This window comes from Pollachius pollachius (genome assembly GCF_949987615.1).
Source record: "Pollachius pollachius genome assembly, chromosome: 12".
NCBI classification, from domain to species: domain Eukaryota; kingdom Metazoa; phylum Chordata; class Actinopteri; order Gadiformes; family Gadidae; genus Pollachius; species Pollachius pollachius.
In genome coordinates this window covers 6,905,075-6,918,796 of record NC_136945.1, presented here as the reverse complement: position 1 = coordinate 6,918,796, position 13,722 = coordinate 6,905,075, and the positions used below count along the sequence as shown (strand labels likewise).

Sequence of the window (13,722 nt, the reverse complement as noted above, 5' to 3'; positions counted from 1 at the left end):
GGCCTTGCAGATTGTTCTCTGATAAGATATCAGAAGGATGTAATTTATTGCTTGATTGCTTGGTTGTTGATTGGTGATAAATAGGCTGTATAATGAAGAGCGGTGTATAAATATAACAAGAAATAGATTAAGTTTTAAAATGCATTATGGTGAATTTTACAATAATATGAAGACAAATCTCTTGTTTCATTATTACAGGATGGTGTAAACCCACTTGTGCATCTCTGCTTGCAAGAATAATGTAAATACTGTTTGCTAATGAGTGTTTGTAGTGTTACTCTCCTCATTTATCAAGCAGGGCAAGAGAAATAAGTATGGGTAGCGGTGTCAATCAGATTCCCTTATGTAAACCATTGTGACTGCATCCTACAAAAGTTGATCATGCATGTGTCGTAATATAGCCTACATCTTACCAAGGCATTTATGCATCCTACAGCATTTTGCACACATTGACCTTCAATCATTTTGGCACAGAGGGAAATATTTATAGATGAGGCCTGTTGTGGATAAGTTCATTGATCACAGTGTTCTCCACCAACGTCACCGTCCTGCTCACTGAGAACCTTTGAGTATGAAGGTCTCTCCTGCTGCCAGTGCCTTTTGTTACATGCGCCCGTGTGTGTTTGAGTGTCTGTGTGTGAGTCCACTGTATGGTCAAAGGTTGGCATAGTTGGGATATGTACTATTTGCATTACCCCATATGATACCCTTCCTTCAGCTTGCCATTCATTTTGTGTGTGTGTGTGTGTGTGTGTGTGTGTGTGTGTGTGTGTGTGTGTGTGTAATTTATTTCATGGTCGTCTCCTTGGCATGGTTGTATGTCAGGGATGTGAATAGGTTATGCTTTAATGGTGATTTATTTTTGTTTTACTTGAAATTAGTGTGTATGAAAGCATCAGTAAAGCTGTACAGGAAATGTGAATTAATAAAAAATAAGTTAATCCCTTTACTGAAATGGATCCTCCATTATGTTTGAGTAACCACCATCTCATGATCGACCTTCTTTCAAGACGTAGTTCTGTTCTCCCAAGACATGAAGCAACTTATCTGTTCCATATCTCAAAAAACATCCAGTTCAGATATGTGTTTATGTGTCTGAACATAACATTGGAGACAACAATATTTGTGCATGTCACTACTAGCTACGGAGTGTCAGATTATGCATCCCGTCAAACTGGTAATACTTGCTTCTCATCTAATGAAACGTATGTACTGTAACCTACCACCAGAGGACAATCTCTTTCCATGCTTTTCACTGCTCAAAAGATCCAACGATCAAAAGCCCAGATCTTGTTTCTTGCTTCTTTTTTTTTCAGTGACGTCAAAAGATAGTGAAGTCATTGAACCCAAGATAGACAGCTTTGACTACTTAATTGCTAATAGATTTAAACCAACCAAACGACACCTAATTATTTTGGGCTAATTCATATTTATTTTCATGGAACCCAAGGTCGGGTCTTAATTCAATAAAGCAACAGGTGTCAATGTTTGTCAATGGGCCAGAGACCAAATACAGACACTGCCCCCACTATAGGAATAGGCTATAGGAAGCTTTGCGGTCTCATCTCTTGTTCTGGCAGGTACACTTTGTTCTTTAAATTGTGCCTAATCTTCCAACAGGGACCTTGGTGGGTTTTAAGAGGAAAGAGCCATAAGCAGATCAATTTGAAGAGTGCCGTCACGACAGCTCTTGCTGCACATCGCCATTCAAGAATTATAAGACACTGCCAAGATGCTCTTAATTGCTGGCTGCTACCCAGAGGTCAGCCTGGAACTGTGTCAGAAAGGTTATTTACGGCAGTTAATATAGACAGAACCCTCTTCTCACCTCTGAGAAAGGGCTAACATTAGTATCAGCCACAGGCCGGGCAACGTATCACAATCTGAATTTTGCATGTACCCTTGCCCCCCCCCCCCCCCCCCCCCCCCCCCCCCCCCTCCTCCCTCCCACACCACCTCATGCCTGCCCTGTCTCATTTTGCCCGTCCTCTGCCCTGCCCTTTACTATATCTAGAGCTGCATGTCCTCCATGGCCTCTCCAGTTTCAGGCCATGCTTAAATTTGCCACCAAAGGTTAACAGAGTTATATTTGCTTAGTCTAAATTAATGCAGCAGTGTAATTAATTGTGCGCTCCATATGTAAATGTATTGTGCTGCATGGCCTCCAAGAAATATTATGCTTTTTTTTTTTAAAACATATTTATTTGTTCCACTCAAATTATATTTCTTCAAAACGCTTCCCATTGGCTCTGCTCGTAGGGAAACCGTTGCCCATTTCTCACTAGAGAACAGATCTCAAGTTGAACACTGGGGGACTCCCTTTTGCCTTTGAGCCAAGATGCATCCTAAGCCACGCCCTGGCTCCATCCCCCTGCCTGCACGATGACGATACAACGCAGAAACACTGTGAAGAAGACGCCCTAAGCAACAACACAGAGAATTGCGCAGAATAAGAAACTCCCGACCACAGAGAAGACGGATTACACACTGCCGCCTTATTGCACACGGTGCAGGTGAAGGTTTTTTTCCTCGACCACTTCCCTTGTTGTCTGAAGATTTTATCATGGGGAATTGTCTCCTCGCTTGCTGCTCGTGAGCTAGCCTGTTTTGGCTAGCTAGCCGACCCTCAAGACAACCGAAGCAGTCCCAGCTGTCCGGAAACTGGACTCACTCTGTGGGGGGGTTATCCGGAGAGCAGCTAATTACTGGTAGCACTGCTGCTGGCTAAAGAAAAAGAAAACCCAGCTCACCAGGAATACTCACTGGGATGGTTCTCTGGAACGAGGCACTCCATCGACAGAGAAAGGCGAGGGGTACACGGGTTAGACCACCGGGCGGGGATTTGTGGACTGGATGTGCTTTTAGCGGAGGGGAATCGGCTCGTTTGGACGAGTGTGTGTGTGTTGCATGTGCGAGCTAGCTCAGCGATCTACCACATCGACCCCCACACCAACTTTTTGAAACGGCCACCAAACCTACCGTCGGCGTGGTTCGTGTGCAGCCAGCTAAACATACAGTTTAGTGGTTGTGCTTCTTTTATAAATAGGTCGGAAGGGAGGAAAGGAAAATAAGCTACTGTGAATGTATCCAGTGTTGGAGAGCAGTATATAAATGCTGCACAATAAGTTAGCGCAACAAGCCATTGTCTTTCCTAGGTTAGTGCTGGGATATTTTTATGTTTTCAAATCGGATGCTGGCATCTATTCTGAATCGCAATCATGATGATAATAAGCAGAAAACCAGAGGGCCCAATAGCAACAGGTAATTACATTCTCCCCAATGTTGTTTTGTTTTCGTCTTTTACTTGTTTACTATACTTATATAAAATGTGTTTACTCGGCAATGGCTCTTAATATCGACTAACAAAGGCCGATGTTAGTACTGATGGTCCCTTTAATCGTGCAACACATAGGGCGATGGAGAAAGCAACGCGTGTTGTCTCTGTTATGGGTGATGTCTCTGTTATGGATGATCTCATGGTGAGAGTCGCACTCACAGAGGGAACATCATGTCACTGCGTGTCACGTCCATGCTTTGATGCCGGTTGTAACCAAGTTGTCATTTTGTTTTTAATTCAATGTCAACAACAATACTCACTGTAAGTAACGTTAGAAACCACGCTGCAGAACGACCGTTTACAGCCGCTTTGGATTGTGAGCCTTTTGTTTTCTCGAATTGGTCGCTCTACAGGCTGATATGCTTTATTTTGTTCGTTTGTTTGTTATAGTACAATTCACACCGATTTCGTTGCTGTGCATGTAAAGTTATTGGTTATGCATTTAACTTTGGTTAGTGTTGAGTAAATGTCGGATATTTTCTGTATTGTTTGTGCCTTCAGAACTGCAACCGCAAAATGTAGAGGTTTTACTTTCTCTTTGATCTTTTTACCTGAAGGCTTGGATAGAATCCTCTCAGAATTAAAATCAAATAGCGAAAAATAAATATGCTTTAGCCACCCACGATGGGAAATTACCCCTGGACACTGTAACGACAGCTCAAATGATAAGGACAGCAAACTCTTTGTTCCAAAACCTCCTCCCCCCTGAGCGTATGTTTGATTTCAGAACTACTGAGCTTTTTCCCATGAAGTTATATGCCCCAAGGCGTCAGACACTATGATTAGGAACGGTAGTTACGTCAACATTTGTTTGCCTTAAGACTCAGACAGTATTTATTCCTGTACTCTTATTGACATGATTGAGTGGGAAGAGGTGTGGAAATTGCTGAGACTCTGAACGATAGGAGAGTCTAGAGGGGCTAGTGGGACCTGTGCTTTCTGCACAATGTGTATCAAGCCTTAATGCCTCCGTTTGCTAAGGTGTACAGCAGGTCTAATGCCACTGTATCCAGGCAGCAGGTTTAATCTCCCCGGACGCATGTCAATTTCCTGGTGTGCGCTGGGGACATGAGCTCAGATGCTTCTTTGCTTGGTTACAGCACTCTAGGGCTGGCCAGGGCTATCTCTCAACCTATTGTTTTGTGAGGCATTGGCCAACCGACCTGCCAAAAAAAACAAGATGCTCTGTACGCTCTCACTGGCATAAACTCTCACTGGCGAGAACCAACTCACATGAAGTAAAATAATAGCTGAACTAGCAGCTGGCCGGCGGGGTATGTCATCTGAGTAACTTGGCTCCTGCCGTTGAGTTCTCTTTCACCTATGTATTCTGTGTCTTCGTGCGCTGGCCTGCCGGCCGGTGTGGCCCTCACCAATCATTGTATAACGACGTGCACACGCATCCCACATACTGCCTCTATTTCGGAACACACCTGTGTGTCCACTGCACGACTTGGCCTGAATGGACAGATGGGCAGACGGAAAGATGCTGTCGTCACAGGGGCATCTGTTGCGTCCATTAGGCCAATAATACCACTTGCAGCGCTAGCTCTCTGGAACCTTAAGCCCTGTCTAAGCTGGTCTTGTCTGTGTGCAGAGCATTAGGTACAGTGGAATTGAGTTAGCCAGCATTGGCCCTTGGCAAGAAGGCATTTGTTCTCACGTCATTGTGTCCAAAGGTAGCCCCATTCTGCATACATACAAAGGTATAGAAATGTTATGTTGCTGATGTTGGCTCTTTACGGTGTCGTGGTTAACTCTGTATTTTCTTTGGTCGTTTGGCCAGCCATTGCAATGCACAGGGTCGAGTGATGATATAATCTATATCGCCCATTGACCGGTTTGCAGAAACACGTGGAGGTTTGCCTTTTTCGCGGGCCATTGTCTAACGTGCATGTTGTTGTCCCTGACTTATCTGACCTTGTTGCCCTTTCTCGTCTCCCTTCAGCGCGTCACGCAGACGGTCTGTATGACTCCTACATGAGAACCGATCACATCCTGAAAGAAGAAACCGATACAAACAGCCCCTCGGGGCTACCCCCCATGTCCAAACACACGGTGAGTGCACTTCAGCACACACAAACATTCCTACACCTAGAACCTGCCGCTCACGCCTTGCATCCTGTACTGTAAGACATGCTGTCCCGCGACATCCTGTTCCTGATCAGTTTCAGGGCCGCTCCCCCATTATTTACAATTGGCCTCAGTCATACCAGCCGCATTCTGCCTTTGGCATACTATTAAAACTTTATAAACTGACTCACAGGTCTTATCTATGGGAAAATGGGCAGACCAGCGTCACTGGTTGTTAAAGAGGATTTATTTAAGAACACTACCATGCGTATTATCAGTGTCATACTTTGTGGCCAGCAACCAAAAAGAATGCTTCGAGGCCGGGGAGTGGATTCGCCGAATACCTTTTTTTCCACATACATTTTGGGCACAAATTGTTCAATTGGCATAAATTACACGCAAGTCAACAACTTCACAAACTGCTTTTTTGGGATTGAACACCTGACCCACAGAACCATTCATATATTTGTCGGTCATCATACTTTCCGTCTCCTGTCCGCTCCAATGTGATCTTGCACACAAGATGAGTTGAGGCCTACTGTTGATCTAGTAGGGTTTATTTTCTTAAGGTTTTCATTGAATTATTCACCCACTTTCTCCAGTTCGTGCTGTAAATCGCTTCACTGGTCCCGAAAAGTAATATTATGAATTGCTGATTCCCTAGCAATACCCCCATCCCGTTGAAGTGTGGATTAATCTCACCATACTAAAAATAATCTTACATTTTAAACCCAGCTCATCGATGTCATACATGTAAGACAATTAAAACTTATAGTGTATGTAACAGCAATCATTGATTGGTTTGTCCGACCCTTTTTAATCTCTGAGTGGGGATTAGGCAGTGAAATGGATTGGACTGCCCCACTTTGACAGTGCTTCCAAATGGCAACAGAGGTCCATTACAACCACGGGCCAGCTTTAAGTGTTCGCTGGATCGATGCTAAACACAACAAGACAACAGTCCTGGCGTGTTTTGGGAACACGAGTTCCTGCGTGTTTACGCGACACCAAGGCGATGGGCTCTGTTCCACCTGCCATCTGCTGCGCCCGGAAGAGCTCAGCGCTCAGGTTTACCTGATATTACTTTCCCTCCCTCCCTCCTTCCCTCCCCCCTCGGCTCTTGCCCTATCAGGTTATGCAGCATTGGGTTATGCTGATATTTTCATAATATTTGGTTACAGCCCTGAACCCAATCCATCATCCCTCATGTAGGATTCAGAGCTCTGGTTAGAGCACCAGGGCCATTAGCTAGTGGACATCGGCGTGAGCCAGTGGCGCAATCAATCACCCATAAATCGATAGTGCTTGTATGGCAAAGGCCGTGGTCGACGGCGTCACGTGACCCGGGGGTCTGCGCGGTCAAGGGGGAAGGAGAGTATGTCGAGACGAGTATGAGTGAATGTATGGAAACCCCTCCTGCATGCCTCGTCTATTTTCAGGATCCTTCCCGTAACGCAGACACTAAACGAAGTACACGCATACACACTGACATGCCTACACATGTGCTCACACATGTTCAAGCACCCGAAAGGTCCCTTGTTATGTTGTCTTTTTCCTTTGACCTGGGCTCCACCTCCCGATTTCCCCCCCCCCCCCTTCCCCCCACTGCATTGATGGTGTTTATGGCAGGTCATATATGTTCCATCAGCCGGAGCAGATTTTCCACTGGACAGGTCTCAGTAAATCACTGTATTGCGGGGAGAGAGACCAGCATGATGGGGAATAGGAGAGAGTAGTGGCTAGGGTTTTCAACCTGAAGCTGTTAGATTCCCAGTTTACGTGTAGACGGTGTCCTTGAGGCCGATTTATACCCCTGCTTATTCCTTAATCCCCTTTATCTGAAATCATGGTTTTAATAAAGTCTCTATATTCTAAAAGCAGTGGCTGAAATACCAAATACAGTCAGGCTTCCCTTTCGGGTGCCTCTGTAGACCTCTGCCATGCGTCTGCTGGATAGCCCTAGGGGAGGGCCGCTGGTCTTGCACCGGCCTAGCTTGTTTTACAACTAAATTCAAGGACTGTTATTTCCCTTCTACTCCATAATCTTGTGGAGGATTCTTTCCGCTGCTCCGATAATGTCAGAGGGCAGGAGTGGGAAGGGATACTTTGGGTGGCGGAAATGGAGCTGTATACTGGCAAGTATAGAGTGCGGAAGAGTTTACATCTTAATTCCCAGGCTAAAGGTGACCTCTCGCTTTACAAGGGTTCAGAAGTGGCGGTGGGTATGACTTTGAGTAGATCACGGCATTCCTGCTCGTTACCGGAGGTCATTGCCAATACACATGAGATGAGTTTCAATACATTACTCAGCCTTACATGACAGTAGTTGAGTAATGAGTATGAAAACAGGAACAAAGGAGCAAGCGGCATGATGTGTGTGTGTGTGTGTGTGTGTGTGTGTGTGTGTGTGTGTGTGGTTGGGGGGAGGGGGAGGGGGGGTCATCAGTCAGCCTCTATGATTCGACAGGATGTAGATCCTGTTCCACTGGTTCTTTGACCCTGAGCATTCTGCTGGACCCGTCGCCTCACATCCAGTTGTTCATTTAGGCCGTTTTAATTGCTAAACTTTACCGTCCAAGTCATTGGTCAGCCCCTCTAGTCAGCTAATGCAGCTCCAACTCTTCATGCTATAGGGACACCGGACGGCGTCTGACTGCTCATTATTAACACATGAATGTTCTAACGTGTGTTTGTGAGAAACGTCGCCTGCACCTGCAGTCGTGACATTTGAATTGTGGACGCCTCCAAGGCACCACTTTGCAATCGCCACCGACTTGCTGGGTTCTACAGAGACGCGAAATTAGACGCACAACAGGAATACAGCCTGGCGGTGTGCCCTGCGGTTCTCTGGACCCAGAATGCTTGTGGGGAGGAAAGCGTTGAGCTCGGGGTGCCACTAAATAACTCTGTTGTGACTGTCATCGTCTGCGGCCGAGCTTCTAAGACGACGCAGCGTAGTTCTTTCCAGTCTGCTGTATATTAATATAGAATATAAATGCTGTGCAGTTTTTACCTCAAAAGAAATCCCTAGGAGGACTTTTTCGGCCGAAATCCGTGAGCCTTTGTCCTAAGCCCAAAGACTGAGTGGGAGCCACAAGGCAAATGGCCATGCACACCCACACACCCACACATATGCATATAGTCCACATCCTGGGGCTCCGTGGAATGCATTTGCGCAACACAATGGACAACATGTCAGCCACACAATTAACTACAATAGTACCACCGAGTCTAGCTTGTATAGAGGGGTACTGCACCTGTGTTCACCGGTTCTGGCTTTGTTTCCCATGCCTCGTTCGTCGGTCTCCCACTAACCCTCTCTCTTTTGGCCTTTCTCCCAGGGGGTCAGTACCAAGGACCTCATGAGGGAACAGGTAGCGGTACGAGGGAGCCAACTCAAGGTCAAGTACCTGTACGAAGACTCCACTTACAATCGCAAGGTCAACTGCATCGCCACGGCAACGGCAACCCCTCAGAGCAATGGCACCACTGTTCATGTGTCCACGAAACCTGTCGCGGTGTCGGGCGTGTCCAAGGAGCGCAGCGTTGACAGGTACGAGGGCTTGTTCACTCCAGGGTAAATATCCCTTTAGCGCTACACTCCCTTAACTTACTGCTACCGCTGAAGATCTTCACTTGTCTTTGTGAGTCCCCCTGTTCTGATGTGTGTGTGTGTGGGTGTGGGTGTGTGTGTGTTGGCGGATCACAGCACTGGGTCCAGTAAGGGCTCCAGTGACTCGGCAGGCCTCCAGGGCTCAGGCACCGTGGGGAACGGTGGTGGCGGCGGCGGCGGCGGCGGCAGCAAGCTGTGCGGGCCCCTCACCTCGGAGCAGGCGCTCAGGCAGTACCGCAACCAGCTGACCAGCCTGGAGCAGACGGAGATCCACACCTACCCGGAGATCTACTTCCTGGGACCCAACGCCAAAAAGAGGCAGGCGGTCGTCGGGGGCAGCAACAACTCGGGCTACGACGACGACCAGGGGGGTTACATCCACGTCCCCCACGACCATCTGGCCTATCGCTACGAGTTCCTCAAGGTGGGAATCGCAACGCTCACACGCTTTGCGTCAACTAGCAGACGTCAAACCAACGAAGCATAAAAATAACCATACCATTTCCCCCCCCCAATCCGTCTCTCTTCCCCACTTCAGGTGATCGGCAAGGGCAGCTTTGGCCAGGTGGCCAAGGTGTACGACCACAAGCTGCAGCAGCACCTGGCGCTGAAGATGGTGCGCAACGAGAAGCGCTTCCACCGGCAGGCGCAGGAGGAGATCCGCATCCTGGAGCACCTGCGCAAGCAGGACCGCAACGGCACCATGAACGTGGTGCACATGCTGGAGAACTTCACCTTCCGCAACCACATCTGCATGACCTTTGAGCTGCTGAGCATGAACCTGTACGAGCTCATCAAGCGCAACAAGTTCCAGGGCTTCAGCCTGGCGCTGGTGCGCAAGTTCGCCCACTCCATCCTGCAGTGCCTGGACGCCCTCAACCGGCACCGGATCATCCACTGCGACCTCAAGCCCGAGAACATCCTGCTCAAGCAGCAGGGACGCAGCGGCATCAAGGTGAGGGGCTCGGCAAGGTATCGCCGCGCGTGCGGCACACGCGCCCGCCCGCGCTTCCACATGCACACCCCTAACCTGCGTTCCCTTTTTTTTTTTGTTTCCTCCGCGGTCTCCTCAAGGTGATTGACTTTGGCTCCAGCTGCTTCGAGCACCAGCGGGTGTACACGTACATCCAGTCCCGCTTCTACCGGGCGCCGGAGGTGATCCTGGGCTCGCGCTACGGCCTGCCCATCGACATGTGGAGCTTCGGCTGCATCCTGGCCGAGCTGCTGACGGGCTACCCCCTGTTCCCCGGCGAGGACGAGGGGGACCAGCTGGCGTGCGTCATGGAGCTGCTGGGCATGCCGCCGCAGAAGGTGCTGGAGCAGGCCAAGCGAGCCAAGAACTTCATCAACTCCAAGGGGCACCCGCGCTACTGCGGGGCCAACACCCTGCCCACCGGCGCCACCGTGCTGACGGGCTCCCGCTCCCGCCGCGGCAAGATGAGGGGGCCCCCCGGCAGCAAGGAGTGGAGCGCCGCCCTCAAGGGCTGCGAGGACCCCACCTTTACTGACTTCTTAAAGAAGTGCCTGGACTGGGACCCCACCACCCGCCTCACCCCCAGCCAGGCCCTGCGGCACCCGTGGCTCTACCGCCGGCTGCCCAAGCCGGTGCCCGGGGCCGACAAGGGCCAGGGCCCCACGGTGAAGAGGCTCCCCGAGCACCACAGCACCTCCTTCCCGTCCATCCTGGCCAAAGGCGGGTCCGGCCTGGGCACGGGCGCGGCCGCCAACAGCAAACTGCGGGGCGGCACGATGGCGGACACGGGGGAGACCATGCCCCTCCGCACAGTCTTGCCCAAACTGGTCTCCTAGAAACCAAGCGCCGCTCTGTTCTCTCGCTCCATCCCCATCCCCGCTCCTCCGGAAGGGCAGGAGGATGGACCGGATGGAAGCATAGGGTTTTTAAAACGGCAAAAAAAAAAAAACGTGTTTGGTTGTTCTTTTCTTTTGTTTTACACAGAGCGGTGTCGACACCCCTGGTCTTGGTTTTTAATATTAGCTGAATTGAGAGCGCGACAGAGACTTGTTCTTATAATTACAAAAAAAAAAAAAGACTACATTTTAGGGTTTTTTTCTACCACAGTTCCCGTGAGGGGCTGTACGATCCCTGTCTGAGAGCCTTTGTTAAGGCTGGAGTCAGACAGGGCTTTTTAAAGACTCTGTGAGTGGACAGCGCTGTACGGTAGCGGATGTTTTTACCTTTGTATGGGTGTCTGTGAGTTACATGCACAAACATACACACACACTCATACTCGTGCACACTTTGCATCGTTTCTTGACACAAACGTACACATACACGTACATCCTCAATTATACACATTTTCCTCCCCCTTTGGGACGGGATTACAATTGTTGAGTAAAAACTTGAAAAGGGCTAAAGTCTCTCGGATCAGGTAGCAGGTGCTCACTACCCATGATTTCCCAGAGATTCACTCAGCTCGAGGTTTTTTAGGCCCTGCACGTGGAAACACTACTCACACCCGCACATTGAACGCGGAAAAAATCCTCTGCTTGGGGTCTAAGGGGCATGGCGTTTTGAAGTGAATTAGGAAATAGTTGGTGTTGTCAATCATGTAGGCCAGGCCCTTATTTCCCTTCTGTCCCTCTCTTTCCATTTTCTGAGCCTTGGTGCTGCTGGCGTGTCACCTCAGTATGTGTGTGTGCGGGTTCAGGGTTTGTGGTGTTATGTGTGTGAGCTGTACAACAGGCGGTAAGGGCCAGCCGCCTGCATTCTAAAATGGCCTCCTGTCTTCTCTGGGTGAGAAGAGGGTGGATGGGGGAGGAGAGACGGCCGGGTGACACCGCCCTTCTATACAATCTTCTTCAGCTAATCATACCTTTTGCACTCCATACTTTACGAGGTGCTTTGGATTTGGAAACCGTGTGAGGCGCACACCAAGATAAACCGTCGACCTCTTTGGATTTACATACAACCCAACAAACTCAAACACACACACACACACACGCACGCCGGTCAAGTTGATTGCCAGAAATGGGTTACATTGTTACATTGACAAATTGTAAGGAGTGTGCGGAATGTCGCCTTCCCCATGGCTCTGATTGGTTGCGAGGTCGTTGGCAGTGGCTACATGGCGGAGGCTAGAAGGAACGGGTTATTATGAAGTGATGCAGCGGGGGGGGGGGGGGGAGGAGCCACGTACAAGGAGGTTGTTAAGGACTTGGCAGGCCAGCGAGCGAGCGAATGTGACGCGTTTTTAGGAAGGGTTCTTCTCAGGGAGAAATACTTGACACATCCCATAACCGTATATTATCAACCGGGCTTCTTAACAGTCAGCCCAGTGCTGACCGTGGACGCGCGCGCACACACACAGCACCGCCCGCTGTGAGAGAGGGCGAGACCGTTTATATATATATATCTCTTATGTATGCGTCTGTAATGGGGGAATGCATGCGCCACAACCTGACCTACATACTCCGTACTCCCCCGGTCTCTGCTGTCTCTACCGGTGCCTATCCGTAGTGGAGGACGGGCAGGTTTTAAAGCTCGCTATACGGATCATGAACCAAGGTGCTGTCGTGTTCTATCTCACACACTCACACATGCACACTCACTAAATGTACCAGTATGTTCACATACTCTCAACGCACATGCACAGGAGCACACGCCAGGTGCATGCGGTATGGACCAGACCACTCTTTAGAGTTCAGGGGACTTCACAACCCCCACCACCACCACCACCCTGTCGTTTTAGTCTTTTTCTTAACATCCCTTTCGCTGTTTTGATAAACTGTCAGGGATTTCTACTCATCGTGTCTCCTTCACAAATGAGATTTCTACATGCTCCAGGAAAAAATGAGACAAAGGTGTAAAGTAATGCAGAAGTGGCTGTATGCCTTTTTTTGTCATGTTATAATAATGGTGTGTGTTGGTAGGATGGTGTTGTCCAGCATGAGATCACAGCCTCTTCTACAGACTGAGTGACTATCAGAAGAGAAACTGTACAGTAACCAAATTAACTTGTGATAGTTTCTTTTTCTAAAGAAAATAAAATGGATATTAACTGAAGAGTGTGTTTCCTTGTTTTTTTTGTTCCCACTAATGGAGCTCGATCAGAGGCACCACACCCTGGCCATTAGGCCAGACCGTGTCATTTGTGCATTAATGTTGCTATTGAAGAGCCATTTAAACATCGACGGTGTCCGGGACTAGTGTCTTGTATTTTTTGTTGATCCACTTTACAATGAGCTTACACTTGATCGTATTAGGCTCAGGACCCCCTGCAGTGGACTGATCTGCTTCATAGCCCCATGATGCCATTTAGGAACGTCTGAGACTAGAAGCCAAACAGGTCTGTTGCAGGGCGTTTATGCCACGGTGTGATCTCCGCTGCCTTTTTACAGCCGGTGTAACTCAAATCCAAGAGATGTCGAATGGCATTTCTGTTTGGACTCTAGAACGGATTCCTATGCTCTGACTCGACATCAGCGGAAAAACCTGTTTGTTCAAAGGGACTTTAATTTTCATCACCTTGATGGAGCACAAAGCATCTCCACATGTTGGTGCTTCACGAATGTCGACTTCTGTGTTAAGGTGTGAATTAGCACACGGCTGCTTTCTTTCCAATTAAACTGAACAATATGTCTGCGGTTGAATGTGTATACATTACATCTTCTCCTTCTCTTCTAGCGGATTATGAATAGATACATTTGTATGCCAAGACCTTATACCTCCTTCTATAAC

General features: G+C 48.6%; 2 protein-coding genes across 4 annotated transcripts in view; both read left to right on the top strand.

Annotated features, from left to right (window-relative positions):
* Positions 1-955, top strand: part of rassf5 (Ras association domain family member 5) — a 27,681-nt gene extending 26,726 nt beyond the window's left edge. For both annotated transcript variants that reach the window (XM_079748266.1, XM_079748267.1), the window contains one exon: positions 1-955. This exon is cut by the window's left edge and continues 1,697 nt beyond it. The gene's annotated coding sequence lies outside the window, so the exon portion shown is untranslated.
* A 1,461-nt stretch (positions 956-2,416) lies between these two features.
* dyrk3 (dual specificity tyrosine phosphorylation regulated kinase 3) lies at positions 2,417-13,047 on the top strand. 2 transcript variants are annotated; one of them, XM_079747594.1, is made up of 6 exons: positions 2,417-3,261; positions 5,286-5,395; positions 8,752-8,963; positions 9,120-9,447; positions 9,562-9,978; positions 10,098-13,047. In XM_079747594.1, the coding sequence occupies exons 1-6, from the start codon at positions 3,219-3,221 to the stop codon at positions 10,830-10,832; spliced, it is 1,845 nt and encodes a 614-aa protein (XP_079603720.1). In that variant the 5' UTR covers positions 2,417-3,218; the 3' UTR covers positions 10,833-13,047. The 2 variants fall into 2 exon arrangements, with proteins under 2 accessions (XP_079603720.1, XP_079603719.1); XM_079747593.1 differs by having other exon boundaries at positions 8,752-8,987.
* Positions 13,048-13,722: the final 675 nt, after the last annotated feature.

Bases quoted from the DNA above. Each gene is read 5' to 3' on its own strand.
- dyrk3 (XM_079747593.1), top strand. From the start codon at position 3,219: ATGATGATAATAAGCAGAAAACCAGAGGGCCCAATAGCAACAG. The intron at 5,396-8,751 runs GTGAGTGCACTT...CCTTTCTCCCAG, and splicing joins CCCCCATGTCCAAACACACG to GGGGTCAGTACCAAGGACCT. The intron at 9,448-9,561 runs GTGGGAATCGCA...TCCCCACTTCAG, and splicing joins ATCGCTACGAGTTCCTCAAG to GTGATCGGCAAGGGCAGCTT.